Source organism: Nyctibius grandis, chromosome 4 (genome assembly GCF_013368605.1).
Source record: "Nyctibius grandis isolate bNycGra1 chromosome 4, bNycGra1.pri, whole genome shotgun sequence".
NCBI lineage: Eukaryota > Metazoa > Chordata > Aves > Nyctibiiformes > Nyctibiidae > Nyctibius > Nyctibius grandis.
This window is the reverse complement of record NC_090661.1, coordinates 102,521,297-102,543,345: the sequence shown is the minus strand read 5'-3', so window position 1 is coordinate 102,543,345 and position 22,049 is coordinate 102,521,297. Positions and strand designations below refer to the sequence as shown.

Here is a 22,049-nt window from a genome sequence, read left to right as displayed (position 1 = left end):
ATTTTAGTGACTCTGCTGGAAAGGATACTCACATGAAAGCATGGTCACATACAAAAGGCTTGTCTATCATGCCCATGTATCTATATCTATACATACCTGTCAGTCAAAAATGTCACCATTTCAGATGGTGCTGGTTATTACCCTGATTTATGGATTGGGTGGTATAGCTTCATTTCTAGTGATACTCTGAAGAAGTATGAAGTATTCAATATGTCTGAAGAAAAAGCTTCTCTACGAAAATTCAACTATTCCATATTAGAAACTGGAATGGAAAAACCAATGTGTATTTTATACACCTAAAGCACAACCACCAGTGTTAGGTAGATTGTAAATAACACACTGACATACAATAATGTTCTTTCTCCACAACTGAGGGAAATTTCCAAAGCAAGAATCCTTGCTATCATCTGTGGAAAAAGGAGGACGCTTACCCTTATGAATGTCGGAAATCCCTGGCCGTAGTATCCAACAGCAAAATAGTCTGGTTTTGGTCTTATCACTTTCACAATGTTTTCATAGAACTGGGCTTGCTTTCTCTGCAAAATAAATAGGAGGAATTTTAATGACCTAAACCTTAAGGACGTTCCTTATACTTAAGATCTAGATCTCTTCTATGTATATCTAAAGATGTGCATGCTTCATTCGCCCCTTTCTCTTCACCTTTCGATCAGATATATGCTAATATTTTGAAATGCTAGACTCTGCAGCCATTATTTTTATGCTCATCTTGGCGAACCTCACTGTTCCATACCCAATATCTCAATTTTGATGAAGGTCAAGAACTTGCAAGGCAGCCTGAATTCCCGGTTGCAACACTGCCCATGCCAAAACACTGCAACGATGAAGCATGAACCGCCAAAGCCAGCTCATCTCGATGGTGCTGGCTTCTCCATTTTGGGCTGTTATGTTTCAATACATTTTTCTACTACTTCTTTTCCATATTTACAACTATTTCTTTGCATATGGAAAGCACACAGTTGAGAAATGCAGAAAAATAGAACTTTTGGAATAAGTACACGCATGTCAGTGCCATCTGTTTTCGAAGCGGAATCCTCCTTTATCTCAAATGACAAGATGATTTGTTCATTAACTTATTTTTAGTCTATTATTTTCTGTAAGAGAATGAATCCTGGTTTGGGGGAAGGTTTATTACTGCTCCCCTATGACATGTAACAGTAAATGGCAAGAAGACTACAAAGACCCAGATCTGCTGTATATTTCTCAGTTTACCTGTAACAAAACTATTTTGTCATTTGTGAATTGCCTTAGTGTCTTAGTGAACGGAAAGAAACGAAAAACTTCTAAATTTTGTTGTGGGGGGAAAAAAGAGCTAGCATGCCAATGCTACTCAGCAGCAGCAATAAGAAAAGCTGATGGGGTATGTGAGACCTGACTCATACAGGAGCGTGAATTTTGATCTTTGCCTTATTAGGATGAATGCCCAGTGCACACTGGTACTAATTTTTGTGACATCTCTCTCTGTTTCTCCTGTCTGATCAAGAGCAGGTAAACTCAGTTGTTTGACCTGAGAATTGGAAGTTTTGGGTTTCCCCTATTAGAACAGGGAGAAACTCCATTTCCACATGCAAATGTGCCATACCTGGTTTATACCACTGCCTCTCGTGGAATTATGTCACTTAATGTAAACAAGGACATATTTACTGTGCAAGAGAAATGGGGAAAAATACATAACTCTGTATTTATCATAGGCTACAATGTACAAAGTGCAAATTCAGACTTCTGCTCCAAAAACGGATAGTAAGAGTGGCTGCCTCCATGACAAAAGCTGTTCATGTTCCCTTGTGCAAGCATAAAGGAGATGGAAAATTAAAAATGAGGGACTCTGAGAGTACCTACCCACTGGTGAATAATCATATCTGACACAAGAATCATTTCTAGCTGAGGAACAATCTCTACCAGATCCCTTTTATATTGAAATGAAGAATATTCTCTCTTGAACACAGCCCTACCGACAGCGGCGCAGGCAGCAGGCCAAGGAAGGCTCTTCTGGCATACCACAGGACCTGAGAAATGCTCTGTGTACACATCCCTTACCTCCTGCAGTACAAAGCAACATGAAACCAGGCTCCAGATTTGTTTGGCAAATCTGTACAATCAGTGTGTCACTAAAATCAGCTGAAATGCCACAAAAGGAGGACCATCAAAAAGGGATATGAATTAGGCTCTAAAAAGCTGGAGGACAGAACCACGGACAACACAAAGAAGAACATGTACAGGAGTGAAGAAACCATAAAATGGAGAGGAGTTGGATTTACCTTTATTCTTTCCTCCCCAAAAAAGGAGATTCTGGGGAGATGGGGATGGAGATGCTTCTGGGGAGATGGCTCCTAGCCATCCTCAAACTGAGCGTCGGTGAGGAGAAAGAGGGCGCAATGACACCGTACTAACGCCCAGCTCACCCAGACTGGGATAAAGCAGATAAACAACTCCAAGAAATTAAGGATGATGTACTCTGGTGAGTGCAAAGGTAAAACGTATCAAAAACCTGAGAGTCAAGAATTTTCAGAATCAAACTGGAATGTCCCAACTCCTGTGAAAAGGGTTGACAAGCCAGGAGGGCCAGTGACAGCTGCCATTTACCTCTTTGGAGAAGAGTAGGAGAAAAAAGAATGGTGCGGGCATAATGAATGGGTAACGTCAGGGCAAAAATAACTGACTCTAGACATGAATGCTCGGGGATTATTCATAGCTAAAAAAAGAAACGTGAATATGGAAAGACACTTGAGAGAGAATGGGGATTTTTTCATGTTCCCATTTATATTTAAATTCAAATTTCTTTTTATACCCCAAATAAATCAGCTTAACATTACTGAAATATTTTTCTTTCAGCTAAAAAAAAAATAAAATTCAATCTTTTTCAGGCACTCCAGTGGTAGCCAGTTAATCAACATTCATCCAACAAAGCCAAAGTGGGCATCGATTTCTGCATTTTACTGTCAAGAGAGTTTTTCCATGTAATTTTAAAAGCCTAAAAATTAAATTCTGAAAAAACTGTTGCAGTGTCTACGTCATTAAAAAAACCTACCAGCAGTTCGCTGAGTTGTTCATAATCAAACATTTCATTTTCATACTGTTCTGCAAGTTCTTTACCCAAGGCAATGGCCTCTTCCCACATCTGTTGAAAAGAAAATCACAAAACAACAACAAAAAACCCGAATTACATACCTTGGTTAAACAACAACATTGGAATGAAATCAATCGTAATAAACCACAACAAAACGTGTTGTGTCACCTGCTTGAAAACACTGTGCATCTGATGTGCATTACTCACATGTCTCTATTTGATGCAAATCAAGTAAAGTGATCAAATTGCTTCAGAAATAAAAGGATTCCTGCTAGCCCACCCAGATATCCAATCATGCATAAACACGGCCTGCCCACAAAGAAACCCCGAGCCTAGGACTTTGGATAAATGCTGTTGATTGATTAGAGTCCATAATCACCTCCCTCTCCCTCTAACATCTATAATCTATATCAGACAGGACAGGTAATTTGCCGATATTGCTTTGAACAAATATTCATTATATTTCCATTGGTTCTTTTTCCTCTCTTGTTCTTCAACCATGAAATTCAGCAGCCGTCTCAACTGACCCAAAGAAATTTAACAATATCCTTCAGCTCTTCAGAAGCCAACAGTCTTAATGAGGAGCAGCAAGAATGTTTTTAAACATGTATTTTTCATTTTTTGCTACTCTAAATATAAAGAACCACTCAAACCCCAAAAGACGCTTAAATTAGCACACCAGGCTATCTAAGATCAATCTTGATGATCTGCCTGAAATTTGGCTTGCAGCGTTGACCTCACTTTATTAAAAAAATGAGATTTGGAATGAGTTATAAATCCATTTGGTTCCTATTACCCTTCATCTTAAATTTAAATCCCCTGTCCACACCACCTAATTCTCCTCTCAGCATCAGGCCACATGTTCCTTGCCCCAGTGAAATACCGAGATGGCTGCAGCTGCAAAGAGCAGTTGGATGAAGGAGGGCTGAGGAAAAGGGCTGAACACACGTTTCCCCATTGCTCCCCGAAGTCATCCACCTTTGGGAACGAAGAGTTTGAGATGAATGAACACAACTTCCAAAGATGGTGGGAGAACGACGCTCCTGGGGAAACCACACACACAACCAGTTCCTGCATCCATCCCGCAGAGACCCCCCAGTCCCATCCACTTTAATGCACTGCATAAATAAGACATGAAATATTTTAGCCCCCAAAACCCCCTGAAAACCAACCCCCTCCCAAAACACACAAATGAAATCCCACCAAAGTCCAAAATCAATGTTGGGTGAATTTTATTTGTCTTTTGTTCTGCCAGTTCAAATCACATTTATTAGTATTTCAGGAAAACTTGGGAAAAAAAAATAAGACTTTTAAGAAAATCCCTAGTTCCAGATGCTGATTTAAAATCAGAGTAAAACATTAAGGGTTCATCTGACTATCAGTATGACTGAGACTGCTGCCAGCACTGGCTGAGGCATCAGGCAGGGCACAGCTACCTGTGATTTAGTGGCACAAACACCAGACTGGGACCTAGAATATCTTTTTTTTCCCTAGGAACTGGAAATTTGGAGCCCAGCCAGGCTGAATACCCAGTAAGCCTTCCCCAACACGTAACATGCCAATGCCACAAAAGCAAGATGTGTCTCAGGTCCCACCAGTTTGCTCTCCGTTCCTCCTCCTCCCTGGAAACAAGGAGCCAATTTTCAAGTGGAGGCACCTGTCCCACAAACCCAAGGATGGACTGAAAGATTGTCCTAGCAGCCTGAAGAGGCAGGGAGCTGCTGACGGTGGTGGAGGAGATGAGGAGCTGTGAAAGGAAAAATAGTTACAGGAGATCGCAGGGAGAAAGGACTGAGATTTATCTCTTGAAGTAAGGGAGCGAAGGAAGAGAAAATATGGGCCAGAAACTACACTGGTACGTCTGAGTGAGGGAAAAGGAGCTTCTGAGTCCTCAAGAAAAGAAATGGGCAGATGCGTGGGCAAACAGAGACTGAGCGGTGACTTAATTTAAGACAGAAAGGTGAGGGATGCTCATGAGGGGTAGAGCCTGGCACCTCCATTAACTGCTCCTTACGGCTCCACACGATGTTCAACCCCTTCTCTTGATTTTCTCATTTCTACAACACAGTTCATAATATTATTTATCTAGGGAAGAGGACTGGAATGAGCATGAGTTACCTCATGTTTGTAAAGGGCCTCGGAGATGAAAAACACATCGGAATGACTAATTACAATCACCGTAATGAGGGATCACGTCTGCAGGAAATCACACGGCAGTTTCTACACTGTGCAACACAATTTTTGCAAATGGAAAGACCTGAATGTTTTGATCTGCATTATGTATCTAATCGAGAACGATAATACAGAGCATATTTTTATTTCTAAACAAAAATTAACATGAGTTTAATAGCAAAGGCATCTTTGCAGAAAATGGAGCACATTTTCATATACTAGGCTGAGTTAATTTTGACTCGGAAGAGCAATATACTACCAGTTTAGAGAAACTAAACTAATATTCAGTTGTTTGGTAAGTCAGCAAGTGAAACCTTTCAAAATCACTTAACCTTCCTTCAGTTTGACTGCCACTTTCTTTTTAACTTCAGCCATCCGTAACTACTTCTGCACATTTTCATTGCAAAGAAAATGGCGTTACCATCATTTTGCTCCAGATTTAACCAGTCCCTCTCCAAAACCAAAGCACTTCTACTCTCTTTTCCATTGTGAAAATATTTATAGATGATCTCCCCCAGACTGTCACTGCCATCTATACTGCTGCACGGCTCAGGAGCCCATCCAAACCAGAGCTGCGCTGTCGAAGACACTGCCTACATGCAAATGCCTCCAGGTAGCACAAATGCCAACTTTAGCACAATTAAATCTCTTTTGTGATTATTTTTGCCCCCTTCCCATCCTTGTCTGTTGAGACTGTAAAAACGCCGGAGCAGAGGCTCTGCTTCCATTGCACCTCCCTCAGCCTGATCAACCCCTTTGATTGATACTGAATATACATATTAATAATGAATTTTCTAAAAGTTTCAGAGCCTAAAAATGAATCCTCAAATTAATTACGATATTTAGCTCATCTCCAATATACACTCAGTAATTGCACAGTCCTAGCATTCCTCCATTCTAATATCTGCTCTCCTATCTGTAAGCGGAGATGAACAGGAAAAAACCAGATATTATGACAACATTTGTTTCCGGCTTAAATTACTGGAATTACTTTAAAAATTCTTTAAAAGTTTGTTTACAAGTTCTACTGCTCATATTTTGTCACATTATTTTTAATGGAACACCTTTAGGTGTAGGTAAGAGATAAAACTACTCTTTTTCTATCACACTGCAAATACCCGACACAACTGCCTCACCATGGGAAAAGACCCTTTCAGTTTTTGCCAGCCTCTAACCTGGCCCCTCTCCAGCCAAGGCACCTGCCTTAGAGAAAAGCACCTACTTTTTGTTGCAACCACCTCTTAAAAACCCAACAACTGCTCCAACATCTCTATTCTGAAATCCAATTGTCCTCCGGTTCAATCCTCCGAAGGAACGTCAAGAACTTGTATTATAAGACTCAATTTGTAAAACGTCAAGTGCCCTGAACTCCAGAGGTCCACGAGGCCATCAACCACCTGGCTTTTCCCTCAGCTGTTTGTGCAGCTGGACCACGACACCTGCAACATCCTCAAAAACAAACCCAAAGCTGGTAATTTTTCCAACGTCGTAACAGAAGCAAGAACCGTGTGTTTAAAATCCCCTGCACAACCCTCTGACAAATTTCTCTGTTTACTACAAAGCAAATTTATTCAGGTGAGGACGGCATGGCTGTGGCAAAGGATCCTGATAAATGAAATCTATATTCTTGAAGGTCAATAACTCCCAATCTGCTGCCTCGCAGATTTCCTGCCTTGGAAGGTTTCCCAGGTTTGCCCAGGACATGGCAGGTCTTCTGGAGGAATGAGCCGTATGGGGAGCTACTACACAGGATTTGTACGATGTACAACTTATTAATGCGAGAAACAATTTATCTGGAGAGTGTACCAGAGAGAGAGGCTGGCGACAGTGGAAGGAAAATGCTTCTTTTATACTGAAGGCGTAAGAAAAATGTGTATAGCCTAAATTTAGTTGTGTAGACACGAGCTGCAAATGTTATGGGAAAGACTTTGAGGATGCAGAAGGAGACCTTTTTAGGGAAAACCTACGAATTTAATTTATTTTTGAAGCTAGATTGCTTGTTGCCCAGAAAGAACTGCAGCATCCAATTTAGTTTTTAAGGTTCTTTAACAGCAGCAAAGGAGATTCTTAGGATATTTCTTAGCTCCTGCTGAGTTAATGGTCAGTAAAAATGAAATAGGCCAGGATAAGAATATTATCGTGCAATATTCTGATGTCTGAGGGACATTCCAAGGTGTTTGAATTTCAGATAGTGTTACTTAACCATCATGTAAGCTTAATATTTTAAATAAAATGTTGAAACACAGTATTACTCTATTGCTAGTACAGCATTCGAGATGTGTATGATATAACCATGGTTGGAAAACCTATAAAGCACCTTCCTATGTTCATTTGGAACATGGTCAAACACTGTATCTTTCCTCTCTGAAGACTGTCTCTGTCCTTCACAGCTCTCAGGACGGGCTCACGACCTGACATGGGACGCGAGCTGGACGTGAGCCCTGTGCTGATTTTTGGCAGACAGGTGAATTTCACCACTATCTTGTTAGATGGAAGAAAAAGCCATTAGATGCCATCCCATGAGCTGGAAAAAAAAGGCATTTTAAGCCAAAGCATGGCATTTACTGTGTAGTTTCAAATATTTTGTGTTTTGTGGCTCCAGCAAAACCATAAAAGCTTTTTTTTTTTTGGAGGGGGGTGGGTGGGAAGGAAGGAGGAGCAGAACTAAATGAGCAGTGTGCATTTATTTACTTTTTTCTCCCTGAGACCAACACTTTGAATTTATGAAGGAGCAGTGGAAAACACGTACTGATTTATAGACTGCGGCATCCACTGGCAAACCTGAAGCACGTCGCTGTCTCTACATTTTACCGTGCGGGAATAAGAATGCTGCTGCTTCCTTTACGGCTCCAGAGACCACACAAGCCTGTTTCAAAATAACACCTTATCTTTGTCAATGACACCAAGTATTTCTTGGCTTCAGCAGTTCATTAGCATTGACTAACATCAACTGCTCCACACGGGCAAAATTTCACCCCCTTCCCTCATCACTGTACTACCGCCATTACTTCTCCTTCTCGTCCTGAGAGACTCTAACCTACCAATTTTCAGTAAAGCCCCTGGATTAAGGGCTTTGTTGAAAATTACAAAGCTTCAGCAGAACATAGAAAGAGCAAACACTTCAGAGCAGTTCAAAGGACAGGTTAGACAGCCGTGATAAGCGTGAGGATAAGGCTTTTAAGGGCAAAAGCCAAGAGAGATGGAGATGAGACTGGAAAGTGCAACGCAGAAGAATAATAATCTAGGAGAGAAAACTATGTGTATACTAGGGAAACCTGTAAGTAACAACATTTCATTTTGGAAACAAGGAGCTTAGAAGAGTAATGAAAAGTATTCTAATAGTATGCTACTAATAAGGAATCAAACCCATGAAGTAGAAGAGCAAAATACCAAAGTTATATCTGAAAATGCTGACTTACTAAAGGTGAAAGGTGTCCTTCAGCATTACAGAAGGTGGGTTTAAGGACCAAAAGTCAAATATAAGTAAAAAAGCAAGCTTCCTAAGAAAAACATATTGAAAAATAGAAATAAAAACGAGGAATCTTCAATGGATCTCAAACTACAAAACCCAGGGATATTCATGGTGAAGGCTAGTATTTTGTTCTCAGCCAAAATGAGACGCCCACACTCCTGCTTGCAGTGCAAGCCCACACTCCGTACTACTAAATTACAAATTTCTCAGGCGTTTCTGGTCTAAAAGTGCGAGGCCACCCATTCCAGTCTGTGTACGGAGAATTATACCTTCCTCTAAGTTCATCTCACTATGAACACTAATATTTAGGGAATAAGCCTCATGGCTTGTCTTCACTTGAAAAGTGCACTGTGCGTTCCTCTTGGGAAATGACTCTGCTAAGAGAAAGGGATTATGATTTCTGAGAGGCTGAACTACACCATCCTTTAAAAAAAAAGCCAGTGTTTTAGAACCAACTGTCACCTTGGAAATCCCTCTCCTCCATTTCTTCTACGTAATGTTTCTAACCACGTCTACCTCCCCTCTAAAGTCCACTGCTTCTCATCGGGCAGGTTGGAGTGGAAGAGGCACAGGCTCACAACAAGTTTAAAACAAAACTCTTGAGCTTCTGTAAAAGCCTGGAAGCAGCTCTACAGCTGCCCAGGGTAGGATTACACGACACAGCCAGGCATTTATGGTAAAAAAAAGGCAAACTGGTTAGTGTATCGGTGCAGCCTTCTAAAAATGCACAGCAAATACAATGTCAGATGTGTTACTGACCACGGAATGGCATAGTTGAAGCAGCTGCTGGACTATATTTGCAAACTGCATAGGTAAATGTAAGCAGCTGATTTAACCTAATGTCAGAACATCCCAAATGAGAGGATTAACTTAATTCTACTGCAGAAACCTCAACTTTGAGCTTCCTGACATTTGAAAATTCATGTAACATGCTCATATTCTCAGTATTTTTTTTTCCTTTTAATGAAACAATACAGAAGTTTATCACCAACTTGAGTGACGAGAAAATGAGAGAAGAAATATCTGTAACTAGGAAAGAGTGCTTTGAAAATGAATTGTCTCCTCACACACACAAAAAATATCACACAGGACTCCTATGACTTGAGTTATGCAAAGGAACAGGAACAAGTAATCGATATCACTGTTCACCAAAAATTTTTACAATAATGAAGATTTGGTTGTTTAGTCTAACTATGAGGGAAAGGGAAAACAAAGCATTTTCAGTGCTATTTCTTTTGACAGCAGACAGAGCCTTCTCTCATTTCTAGTTGTAAAATCTGAAAAAAAATTAGGAATGGTTATTCAGTCTAACAACGATCTCTCAAGCGTGGACGCCGTGCTGCGTAATGTGGCGCAGGCTGGAGACGCAGCAGCAGGTATTTCGCCTGCTGTTTACATAAACAGCTCATTAGTGCTATCAGCAGAAATGGGTAGGCACAACTTGAAGACGGGCTGTTTTCAATATAGATGTAAAGGATGCTGCAGCTTTTAATTTACAGCTAAAATGCACTGGCCTGGTGCTCAGAAGAACAATTCCCACCGCCTGTATACCAGCACCATAAAACACTAACTGTGAAGCAATAAAAGACACAAAACAACAAAATAAAAACATGCGACTTCTGGCTTTTCCTTTCCAGAGAGGAATGTAATATCAAAATATACTTTTAAATCAGCTATGACCCTAAGTCTGACGAGGTTCTCCTTACCTGCTGTTAAAGGGTTAGTAAAAGCTTTTTGGACAGCAGAAGCGTGCTGTGGAAATCAAGGCTACCCACTGCACAAGCACCAAGGCACCTCCACAAGCCCCAGCCCCACGCAGCCTGTTTGTGCAGCCCGGCTCCATCACAGTCTGGAATTCCTTTTTTTTTTAGCATCATTTATTAACAACTTCTAAATATTGCATTAAGATAAGGTATAAAATTTGACCCTTTAAGCAAAGTTTCTATCGAAATACTCATCTGATTCTGCTAAACAGGAGCTGGTTGGATAATATTCTAGTTCTACCAGAAAATGACATTTCTGTTTGCATGACATTTATGCAACAAAGATTGCTTTTAAAAACGCAGGTTTACATTTCTGAAATATTCTGACAAAGAGATCTCGACTCCTATATTTAAGCATTTTGTGCATGAAGTATCCAAGCACTGATACATCCCCACATCTCCGTGTCTACCAATGAAACCCCTTCACCTCTGTGGACAGGTAACACCAGCATTCTCCCCCTTCCCACCATGCAATGCCAAATGCAAATTCACCTTGCAATACAAGATGCAATTGCAATGAAATATTCTCATCTGAGAATATTTCTGCCTTCTTACAATACGAACCACAGACATCCATTCTCTGAGGGAATTATTTTGTGTACAAAAGTAAAAACAAGGGTAGCTGAAGGACTGCATTAGCTACTGCAATTGCCAGAAAAGGTAAAGCCCCCAAATTACATGCATCACTTTTTTATTTCCTTCGTGGCATCATATGCACATATATTTACCCTTAACAGAGCAGTTATAAATGTACCATTGATTTTTTTTTACTTTTTTTTTTTTTTTTTAGTATTATTATCTTTACGTGCTAGCTGGTGGACCATTTACATAAAGCACTCCAAATAACTTACAACAAGTTTAAAGCTCCCTGAATGTCACTGGGTGCAAGCTGTGTTTACTATTCAACTTATAAGTTAAGAGAGAAAAGCAATGAAACATATTTGGACATGTTTTCTTCCCTTTTTACCTTGCCCTTGTCAAAGTAATGGATAATTTCTTGATATAGTTGATCTTTCAGCTGTCCTTGAGTAGCAGCCTGGTATCCATCCCGCTGGGTAAGATGTGCTGCACATGCTTCTTCTGACCACTAAATCATACAAGAAAGAGGGGAAAAGTGAAAGCAAATCAAAAGTTATGAAACATGCCAGTAAAATTAGGCTAAATAAAATACACATTTTTTATGTAAAGATTTTTTTTGCAGTTGTGTACTTTGATTCCTTGGGCCCAAGGACCATTTATCTGAATGCTGTAATTGGCAGCTAATTACATATATCAGCTGGAAAGATGCTTCTTGAGATGGCTTCCTCTCCTCAGAGAGTTTAATGAGACTGACCTTGGCCTGCTGAGGGGTACAACCTCCCAGATGCACAATGAACACTAACAGGTTTATGCTGAGAGAAGGCCTGAAGCCAAGATACATCAATACAAATGGAAAGGACTGCAGGCACAGAAATGAAATGGCTAAAATTCACTGGGAACATTTGGAGGCACGGAAAAGCGCCACTAACTTCATAAAGCCTGTCTGTAATTAGTAGCTCTTGCTCTTCCAGCAAATGCCTAATAGATGAGAAGCAAGGGACAGATATTAAATTGATTTCCTCCTACACCTGAGAGGACCAAGCAATTCCCCAGAGCTTCCTCCCTTGCACCTGGCATGTTCTGGTGTCCAGTAACAGATGCAGCTGAAACCTCTGGACTCCAGTATTCGTATCATCTCTTCTTCCCTTCTCTTCTCCCACTAATATTCCCTACAATCTGCCTGGGGATGAGACAATACTGGAGTCTTTTCCCCAGACAAGATGCTAATACTGCATAGCCATCTATTTTCACGAGGCTAGCAGAAAAGTAATACCTTTAAGACTCACAAACCTCTATCAAATCAAATCATAAACCCCCACTAAATCAAATGAAACTTCTCATAGATTGAAAAAGAGATAGGACAGGTGCTCCAATAGGACTTGTTGCCTTAAGAAACCGAGTTCAAAAATTAAATTAATTAAAGAACTGTTCACTTTCTTCTCCGAAAATCAAAGTTACTATAAAAGAGGGACTGCCCACAGAAATAAAGTGGTAGAACTTCTGGAAAAGAAGAAATTCAACCAAAGATCAGCAACTCACAGATTTATTCACAGAATTGCTGTTACATCATCCAGTTTTACCTCCTATATGTTATTAAATTACATCTAATTACTCCTTAATTTGGCCAGAAAGTTTGTGTTTGGCTAAAGCAGACAACTTTTGACAACTTGTTTCTGAGCAACACAAACTTCACGGAGTCTGCAATGCAATGGCATTTTTTCCAGCATACTAAGAGCCACTATCTTTTGTTAGAACATCTTAATTTTGACCAAATGGGTTAAGAATACAACTAAAGTCTCTTTTCTTAAGCGTGCTTCATCAGCTTGCAGTGATGTGGAGAAAACGAGGGTGGCTCGCTCTCTACAGAGCCAGCCTTCTCGCAAATTTGAAGGTGAAATTCTTGAAAGCTCTCAGTCTTGACCTAAACGTGATCCCATTAAAATCCAGGTGAATGAAATATATGCCAATGAGGAGCGTCACTGAAAATCCTGCCCTTGAGGTTTGAAAGAAAAACTCAATTGCGTCAAGTTTTGCTGCTTCTCAAGCAATACTGGACTCCTCCATCCACTAACTACTGGTAGTTACAGGACATTGTATTAGATAGATCGATACACTTCTATAATAAAATAATTCCAAAGTATAACGTAATTATATTTATAAACAAACATCTGCTTAGTGATGAAAACCTGTGACAAATACTACCCTTACATTTGCCACCATCTATCATTTTGCACTATAAGAAAAGAAAACTGGATATTTCTTTCCAGTAAATTAGTCTGTTAAGATACTCATCTGGTCCCTGAAGGCATTCTGTAAGAAAAAATAAAATTGGCTAAACTCTAATTTAAGGTCACATAAGGCATATTGACCAACACGTTCCAACCATAACAGGTAAAAGTTTGAATGACATTTTTTGGCACAGTTCATTCCATTGTTTTTCCAGAAAATGCAGCACCTGTGGAAGGGAATGAATGCTTTATCTTGTCTAAAGGCTCATTCGTGCAAAGCGTGACGAGCAAGTATTACACAATTTGGCAGTTCTGTTTTATGTCCCTCGTGGGAATAAGAGAGATCTTCACGGCCACAGACTCGGCGAGTTACTCACTCGAACTTCTACCCACGGGCAACCGACCGCCCCAGCCGTGTGACTGAAGGTGTCAGAGCCATCTCCTCCCACCTTCACCCCTCTGACACATCTCAGCACAGAAAATTTCATCACCAAAGTGACTGTGTCCAGCAATTGCCCCTGCTTTTAATAACGAATAAAGCTATTGCTACAGTGCTTTTGCACTCCAGATGAATCCTAGTGATGTTTTCTTATATAATAACCCTCTATTCCTTTTGAAATACAGTAAATACATTTCAAAGTGTCTTAATTTAAATTGCACATGTACGTTCTGCAACATATTTAGTTTTATTATAGCTTGGATGCAGTTTACTCGGTTTTGAGGTACAAATAATTCTCAGTGCATCTGTTAGAAGCATTTCATTTAACACCTTCCACTTTTCAAGTTTTCAAAATAGATATTTTACACTCGCATTTCGCTTGCGATTGCTTAGATTAAATCAAAGATTGCTAAGAACAATTTGCTGCTTAGAATGAGGTAGATTTCCTTTATGAAATGGGGTACCATTAGCATAGCTTCTGTAATAACGCCGGGAACACGGTTGGCACACGCTGCCACATTTGTGATATAATCATGGAAATAAACTGCATGTTAGAGACAACACCATCTACCCTGAAAGCTTTCAGTGAGATTGATACTTATGAAATACAGCTTCATTACATTTCTGACTGACACTACATAGTGTTAAAAACTCAAATGCTTTATTTACATGCACCTTGTATAGATAAAACATTTTATTTATATATTTTGCAGGTTACACAAAAACATTCCTTCAAGAACAGCAATAGGGTTACGTCTCTTCAAACGTGCTACAAAATGTGTAATACTGCATTAAAATTACACGTACCTTTTAAAGGCATGAGCTTGGAAAGACGACTATTTGAATCTCTCTCTAATTTTTCAGAATCAAAACTGAATCTACAGATAGCCAAGAGCACTGGACGACAGTCTCCCGCACTCCCTTGTATTGCCTCTGCAAAAACAATTCCCTGGAGAGCTGACTTACTAAAACATGTGTTTAGATGCTTCCACATGTTACATAATTTTGATATTTAGAAGAAATTTAAATTACAGCTCTGCAATTTATAACTTGTGCTCTTGCCTTGACCATGCTTCCATTCATTTCAGCTCCAGAGGAGCGAAGCACGCTCTGACACACGCTAACGGCAGAGAACTGGGTTCCTGCACGTATGGACTACACGTGCAAAAGATTACTAACTGTTTTAAAGGGCAGATGTTCCAAGACTGACAAACAATACTACTATTGGTTACTGCTAACATGATTTTCACAACTCGCCACGTATTTTGGCGTTTACCTTAAGCAGCTTTGCGTGCAGAAGTAATGTGTAGGCAGCTTCCGTGTAGTTATCACACTCTTTGTGCAGGTCACACAGTTTGTACAAATACCTGCAAGTAATAAAAACAAAGGTTCTTACAAAAGGTTGGTTCTTAAATGTTACTAAAGAATTTATTTTGAAGACTACAACAGTTCAACTCTATCTTCAAACAACTAAATATAGGTGGGAATATTTAAAGCTCGTATTTCTGTGTGCAAACACCTTTAGGACCATTTGCATTTCCGTTGTGTTTTTTTCCCAACACTTATAAATGACTTGTGATGCATAATGAATCCAACACAGATTCTGTGCAAGAGATATTGTTTTAATTGTTCAGCTATGGAGACAGATGTCTACGTATTTTTCCTTAACTTCAATATCATCACACCTCTGGAAGGGCCTTCTCTTCATTTGTTTGTTGGTTTGTTTTTTTTTTTTAAGGACAATTTAAAAAAAACCCCAACAAACCAAACACCTATTAAAATTATATTTTGAAAAAGTCAGTGAAAATACAGAACTTTGATATTCATTATGATTTATAAGTTTGTTAAGAGAAATTGGGTGGGGTTCAACAGTGAGAGACAGTTTGCGATGCTCAATAGGGCAGACCTACGACTCCTAACTTCACGTGTTTGAACGCAATTATCAATCCTGCCTTTTGCTAGGTTTTATTTTCTTTTTGCAAATTAATAAAGCAATAATTAAAACCATTTAAACAACAGGAAGCGAGTTCACAAGTGAAAATTCTTCCAAAAAGGTAACAAGCATCTGAGAATGAATTAATGAATAATATTTAGATACCTAAAATAGCAGTAAAAACACAAGCTTCATCATTTTAGCACAACAGTCTAGCCAATTTTAAGCCAAAGTACAAATAGAGGACTAGGAACCCTGAGGTTTATAAAAAGCACAACAACATATTACCATTTTTACTTCGTGTGAAAACAGATTTTGAAAGGTTCCTAAAAGCTTTAAATTTAAAATAAGTATCAGTCAAGGTATTATTTAATGTCCCTTTTTACCCCAAGTTGCATATTTTGTACCTCATCAGGAGGCAAAATTATTTCTTTGCTCAGTTTTCTTAGTTTCTTCATGTAACAACACTCCTGATATTTCAGTGTTCATCATAATAGAACTGAAGGAGTTGGAGAAGGGGGACCAAAAAAATCTCATGACTGTATTTTCTGATGGTCATTGTTCTCAGTGAAGATAGCTTTTAAATGTATTTAATGTTCAGTAAAGGTGTGTTTTTTCATTCCATCTTTTCCTCCAGCCCCCAAGTGACTGCTTAATATAAACTTAATTTTCTCCAATTACACTATGGTAAGTCAAGCGGAGTTTGTCACTGGTTATGTTTACAAACCTTATGTACATTTCTTCTCTCTCAATCTCCTTGTAGAAATTCTGAAAAACAACATCATTTTGTTACAAAGTCTTTGATTTCACAGTCTGGGATGTATACAGAACATGCTCTACATTAAAAATTCATAATTGCGTAACATCAACCTCAAAACCGCAAAATGAAATTTGCCTCCAGTGATAGAACACAAGTTATTTAACTTATAAAGTCTAATGCTGTGATGTTTCATGATGTAGCGTACTCGGGCTTACGTCTCATTGTAAAGGTTAAGAATTTGCAAGAACAGTACTGCTAGAAATTTGCTTCTGGCATTTGCAAGTCACACATCATCAACCATTTTCAGTTGAAATTTTGTAATATACAAAAACATAATTTTTAAGCAACAGTTGTTCCTTCCATGGATTTAAAACTCCAAACCTTAGTTGAGCAATATATCATCTGCCCTTGAATTCTAACAGTTTCTTTGGAAGTAAAAAGTTAGATTTGTGTTATTTATGTGGCTTCATATGCCACACATTATCATCGCTCTCTTCAGAAACATCTGAATGCCTCCGGTCTTGAGATAAACTAGTTAACACTACAAATATTGTAAATGCAAGATATGATAAATTGGGTGAGATACTAAAGGCATTTCTGAATCTAATTTAAGGTTTGCCTTCAAAAGTTAAAATATATCTAAGAAAACAAAATACAAAGAAATTTCTCCTTCACTGAATTACAATATTTTTCAATGCTAAATGAGACCAGCCTGAGTAGCCACTAACAGATGCACAAGCCCAATACAAAACTGTTCCCTTCAGAGAGAATGGAAATATAAGATACAATCTAGGTACCAGAGCTGGAAATCACGGATTATTCAGTGGATATACCATTTTAGTTGACATAACTGCTCACTGGTTTTCAGCTCAACTCAAAGACAAACTGAACCACACGAAAAATTTCTGCTGTTTTTTCTTACTTGTGTTTTGTTTGCTTTTTTAAAGCAGAAGAGACTTCTGAGTTAGGTGGATCAAGAATGTAAAACCACTGTATCCTAATATTGCTGCCAGCTGCTCTGCCCTTCTGATGCAGCTCAAGAAGCAACATCAAATCAACCACCGTGGGAAGAGGCTTGGGCAGCAGGCTGACACTGACACATGTTACATTAATACAGTTCCCTCTCCCCCAACAAGCAGTCCCCGCTCCTGCCCCATCTCTGGGTGCAGGTTCCCACGTTCCCCTTACGCTGTGCTGGCCCACACGCGTGTGGCTCTACAGCAAACGGGCCGAGGAACTGATGGAGACGGAAAATAACCGGAGGGGAAGAGCGTGAGCTTTCAGCAAGATCCCTCCTCGGATCTGCTCTGCTGCCTTGGCGGCACGCTTGCTTTCACCAGGATTGTGGGGGTAGGAACAAGCATCAGCAGTGGCTTAAATGCAAATCAAAACCTCTGACTTAAACTATAGTCAGTACAGACAAACTTAATCCTGTGAAAGCCTCTGCATCATTAAAGTCACAATTAAGAACTCTTTGAGACCTCAGGTGGGAATTGCGCTGAGTATCAGCCCCGGGTTGGGTTTTTGCAAAGGCATAAATTTCACTTCGGGTGCCGGGAGAATGATGAAAAGATTGTGTTGGCTCTGGAGGGCAAACGGGACTTTAAAATCAAGCTAAGGTTTTAAATCATGCCGATTTAATGAAGGGAAGTTCTGCCCTGCGATGCTTTCCTGTGTTTCCCACAGACTTCCACGGCAGGGCTGTGTGTGGCTATCTCACGGTGATTTAACTTGACAGCAGTAAATCGCCCACAAAATTTATCATCTGCAAATAATTGAAAAATTGAGATGACAAAAATCAGCATCAGGAGATGCTGTTAGAGACACTTAGAGCAAACAAAACCCCCAAGAGTGCCGTCAGTCCCCCTGCGGCTGGTACGGCAAGAATTACCAGGAGGAGTCTCAGAGGACTGTGATGGAGAAATAAATTCACCTTCCTCAGGAAATTTTCCCAGTTTTATAACTTGTTGTTGTGTTTTAGAGCGTATGTGATTTTTTTATCTCCTCTCTGGCCTGGTGCGAGCTGGCAGGCTTTTCTAACTCAAATTCTGCTCGGGAGGACGCTATGACTTTTCTGCGGGCAACCTAAGGGCACTTGCTAGATCAACAGCCAGTGACAACTCTCCACGTTCCTCCTCTTTGCCCATTCCCTAAACATTCTGATGCTTTTTGATGTGCACAGAGAGGACAAACAAACTAAAAATAAAATCCCAGTTTCTGATTTGATGTCTCTCCCATTCTAATGGGCACCATTTCATTTATAGCTTATGCAATAGTGTGGCATAAAGGCTACACTGCACGAGCAAGCAGAGAGCGTTTGCATTACTTGCAAGTGCTAAAGTTACAAACTATTTACTCAGATCTTTCCAAACCAGCCTGAACAAAATCTGTCAGCCATATCACACAAACGATAAAAACTGTCTGTGCCCCACGTATTTAAATGAAATAAAAGCTTTGCTCATGATTGAGGGATGAAAACTCTGAGTCCTTAGTGGCTAACAGTTTAATATTGAGTCCTACTGGAAAAATCAAATGTAGCTAGTACTATGTTTAGGGGTCTCTAAAATTTATTTTCACTTAATTTTCCCATATGCACTGATTTTGTGCTAGTAAAATCTCACACTCTAATGCTTCCACCAAAGAGTATGATGTGCGTGCTATGGGGATAACCTCCTACTGCTTCCAGCTCTAGACTAAATGGAAAAAGGTTTGTAGATACTCCAGCATTTCTGGAACTAAGAGGAGGAAATTTCACATCAGTGGGGAAAAAACCCTGAGCTTTTTCTGCTGTGAATGAAATAGTAACACTCAAATTTCTTCAATAATTTTGAATACGGAAGCTGAGCAGTAAGCAGAATACAAATGGGATTGCAAATGCATAAAAAATTTGGTAGCAAACTGCATATTACTCCAACGTTCTGGATGTCAAAGTGTTTTTCTGTATAAAGTTGTTCAAACGTCAATTGTAAATGTCAATGAACAGCCCTCAAAGATCAGGCCCTGAAACATTCCTTCTTAAGCCTTTGCTTAGAACCAATAAAAGAAGTAACAACCCACATTTTCATAGATTCACCTTCATTAAAAAAGGGGAAAAAAAAGGCATTTCAAACTTTCACAAGCATCCCAACACGTATTCTGTTTTAAACAAAAACATCTGTTAAAGGTGTAAAATTAAGAATGCAGTAACCATTTCAGGCTGGTGAGCCCTTGCTTACCAGCACGTTGACAGTACAGCTCATGCGGTTCTCCTTGTTCTCATCGTGCATTATGGTCCTGTAGTCCAACAGCCTCTCCATTAAGCGCACAACAAGTTTCACAAAAGTTTCTCCGCTCTTAGCAAGGTATTTGTGTTTTCTGCAGTGCTCCAAGAGACTGAAAAACCCATTACATTCACCTTGTTAATCACACGCAGAAAAAAAACCTTGACTCAGGTGCAATTTTAAATATTGTGCATCATTAACAGATTTTAATTATTTCTGGGCTACAAAGTTCATTGTAGCCTAATTGCTCTCTCTCCTGACTTTACTGTGACATAAATCTCGCCGCTGATCAACACTTACATTTTGTCAAATAACACTTTGTACTGCTCATCTCCTCTGCCTCCTTCCACTTCGTGATCCAGTTTCGTGATGATCTCATTTTCAAACTATAATTAAACAAAGCAAGCGTAAATAATCAGATGGCAAATATTTCACTTTATTACTGTAGCCTCGATGGTTCACAGATTGGTTGGGTACCTCGGTGAGATGTTTAGCCACTATTTTAAAGCTTGATTGACTTAAAGAGTTTGCAGGCTCTGGTATGAGACTATCCGTGATGATCTGCTGCCCTACAAGGACTTTTCTGCTGCAGAAATCATTGGTCATGTTGTTAAATGAAGTGTAAATATTTGCATTGCAAAAAACTAAATAAGGACATTAATGACAAGAACGAGGGTGGGGAAAAAGACAACACAAAGCCAGGGACAGAATGTCTGCTGCAATAACGGTAATAGCAACAAAAGTAAAAGACAAAAGGGTTCAAAGCTCCATGAGAGAGGATACGTAACACCTTCAGCTCGATAACTCAGCTGGATGCATCACTACCCGCCCTGTTCAGCACACAGATACTGGCTCACAGTGGGGCACAACTCAATTAACAAACCTGCTAGTAAGTCACTGCAGAGGGGAAGGAAGCTGTTTCAGACAACTTAAGAGTAATATTTTTATTTGGGCAATAATAAAAGAATGCAACTTTAAGTGGGCATCAGAATGCATTTTAAATGCAAACTGGATAATTCACTGGATGTTTAATGATTACAGAGGGTTTCACCTGTTGCTGCTAAATTCTCTAGGGCCCAGGTTAGGAACAAATGCAACCTGTTAGTGGAGGAAGGATCACTCTAGGCCTGCTGCTATGTAACAAATCAGTCTGGACATCTGATTCCTAGTTCTTCATTAAATAAGCACAGACATCCACACCATTAGTGACAACCTATTGTCAAGAGACCTCAGCAGAAGAGCTGAGGTTGAGAAGGGAGCCTGTGGCAGGGGAATGGGACCCCATTTACTGTGAGGGTGGTGAGACCCTGGCCCAGGCTGCCCAGAGAAGCTGTGGCTGCCCCCTCCCTGGCAGTGTTCAAGGCCAGGTTGGATGGGGCTTGGAGCAACCTGGTCTAGTGGAAGGTGTCCCTGCCTTTGGCAGGGGGGTTGGAACTAGATGGTCTTTAAGGTCCCTTCCAACCCAAACCATTTATGATTCTATGATTAGTCTGAGTGGGACTTCATTGACAGAACAGTTGTCTTCCAAGTATTTTCACTGTCACCTGCTTTTAAGCAGTCCCTAACTATTCCGAGGAGAAGCCAAGGGCCACCTGCACAAGAACAGAGTGTACTAACATTTTGTAAATGTCAAGAGATGATCTTTGCATCTGCAGTTAATACTAACGGTGTATAATGTACGAGTGAAAAAAGAATGGACTGTCTGTAGCTTAGTACACTTCCAGACCGAGGATGCACCTGCACAGCCTCCGGGCTCAGCAGCAGCCTACGGACCCACTTCTGCACCTCTGCTTGAGCCACGAGCTTTCCTTCCCAGTGCTGCACTCCACCACCTCTAAGCTGTACCAGTAACATAACGGCATTGCTTGGTCTTTATAAATTACTTCCACTGATCAAAATATCTACTTCAGTGCCAACTCCTCTGTCACAGCCACCAAACGCTGCCTGGCCAGCAGAGGGGCTCTCTGTAACCGAGAAGGCAGGCGCTTGCTGAAAGCCTGTAAGCAAAATTAGACTGTTCTTTCCCTGGGAACAACTGCAAGGAGGCAACAAGGACAACCTCAAAGAGCTCTTCAGTAGAGGTCACGCGCTAAAGACGGAGCTGATATCTATGCTGGAAAGGCAAAAATCAAAATCTATGTACCAGGAGGAAAAAAAAATCCCCGCAGAGAGCCCTGCCAGCCCAGCAGCCTCTGCCAAGGGCTGCTAACGGGCACCCAGGCAATGGGACCACCCCAGAGCGGCCCAGATGCCAGCGCAGAGGGGGAGAGCTGGGCCGTGGTCTCGCCTGCTGCCAGGCAGGCTGAACCACAAGTGGTGCCATGTGTGGCCGCCCCCCTGGTGCTGCTGCCCTGGCCA

The 22,049-nt window shown here is 40.3% G+C and overlaps 1 protein-coding gene across 2 annotated transcripts in view; it reads right to left on the bottom strand.

Moving 5' to 3' along the window:
• DOCK1 (dedicator of cytokinesis 1) overlaps positions 1-22,049 on the bottom strand; it is a 313,699-nt gene that overhangs the window by 42,479 nt on the left and 249,171 nt on the right. For both annotated transcript variants that reach the window (XM_068400212.1, XM_068400213.1), the window contains exons 34-40: positions 19,992-20,077; positions 19,647-19,803; positions 16,399-16,439; positions 15,015-15,105; positions 11,460-11,579; positions 3,047-3,136; positions 432-536 (exon numbers count right to left, since the gene is read on the bottom strand). In XM_068400212.1, coding sequence (XP_068256313.1) covers positions 432-536; positions 3,047-3,136; positions 11,460-11,579; positions 15,015-15,105; positions 16,399-16,439; positions 19,647-19,803; positions 19,992-20,077 — 690 coding nt within the window. The remainder of the gene's footprint in view (positions 1-431; positions 537-3,046; positions 3,137-11,459; positions 11,580-15,014; positions 15,106-16,398; positions 16,440-19,646; positions 19,804-19,991; positions 20,078-22,049) is intronic.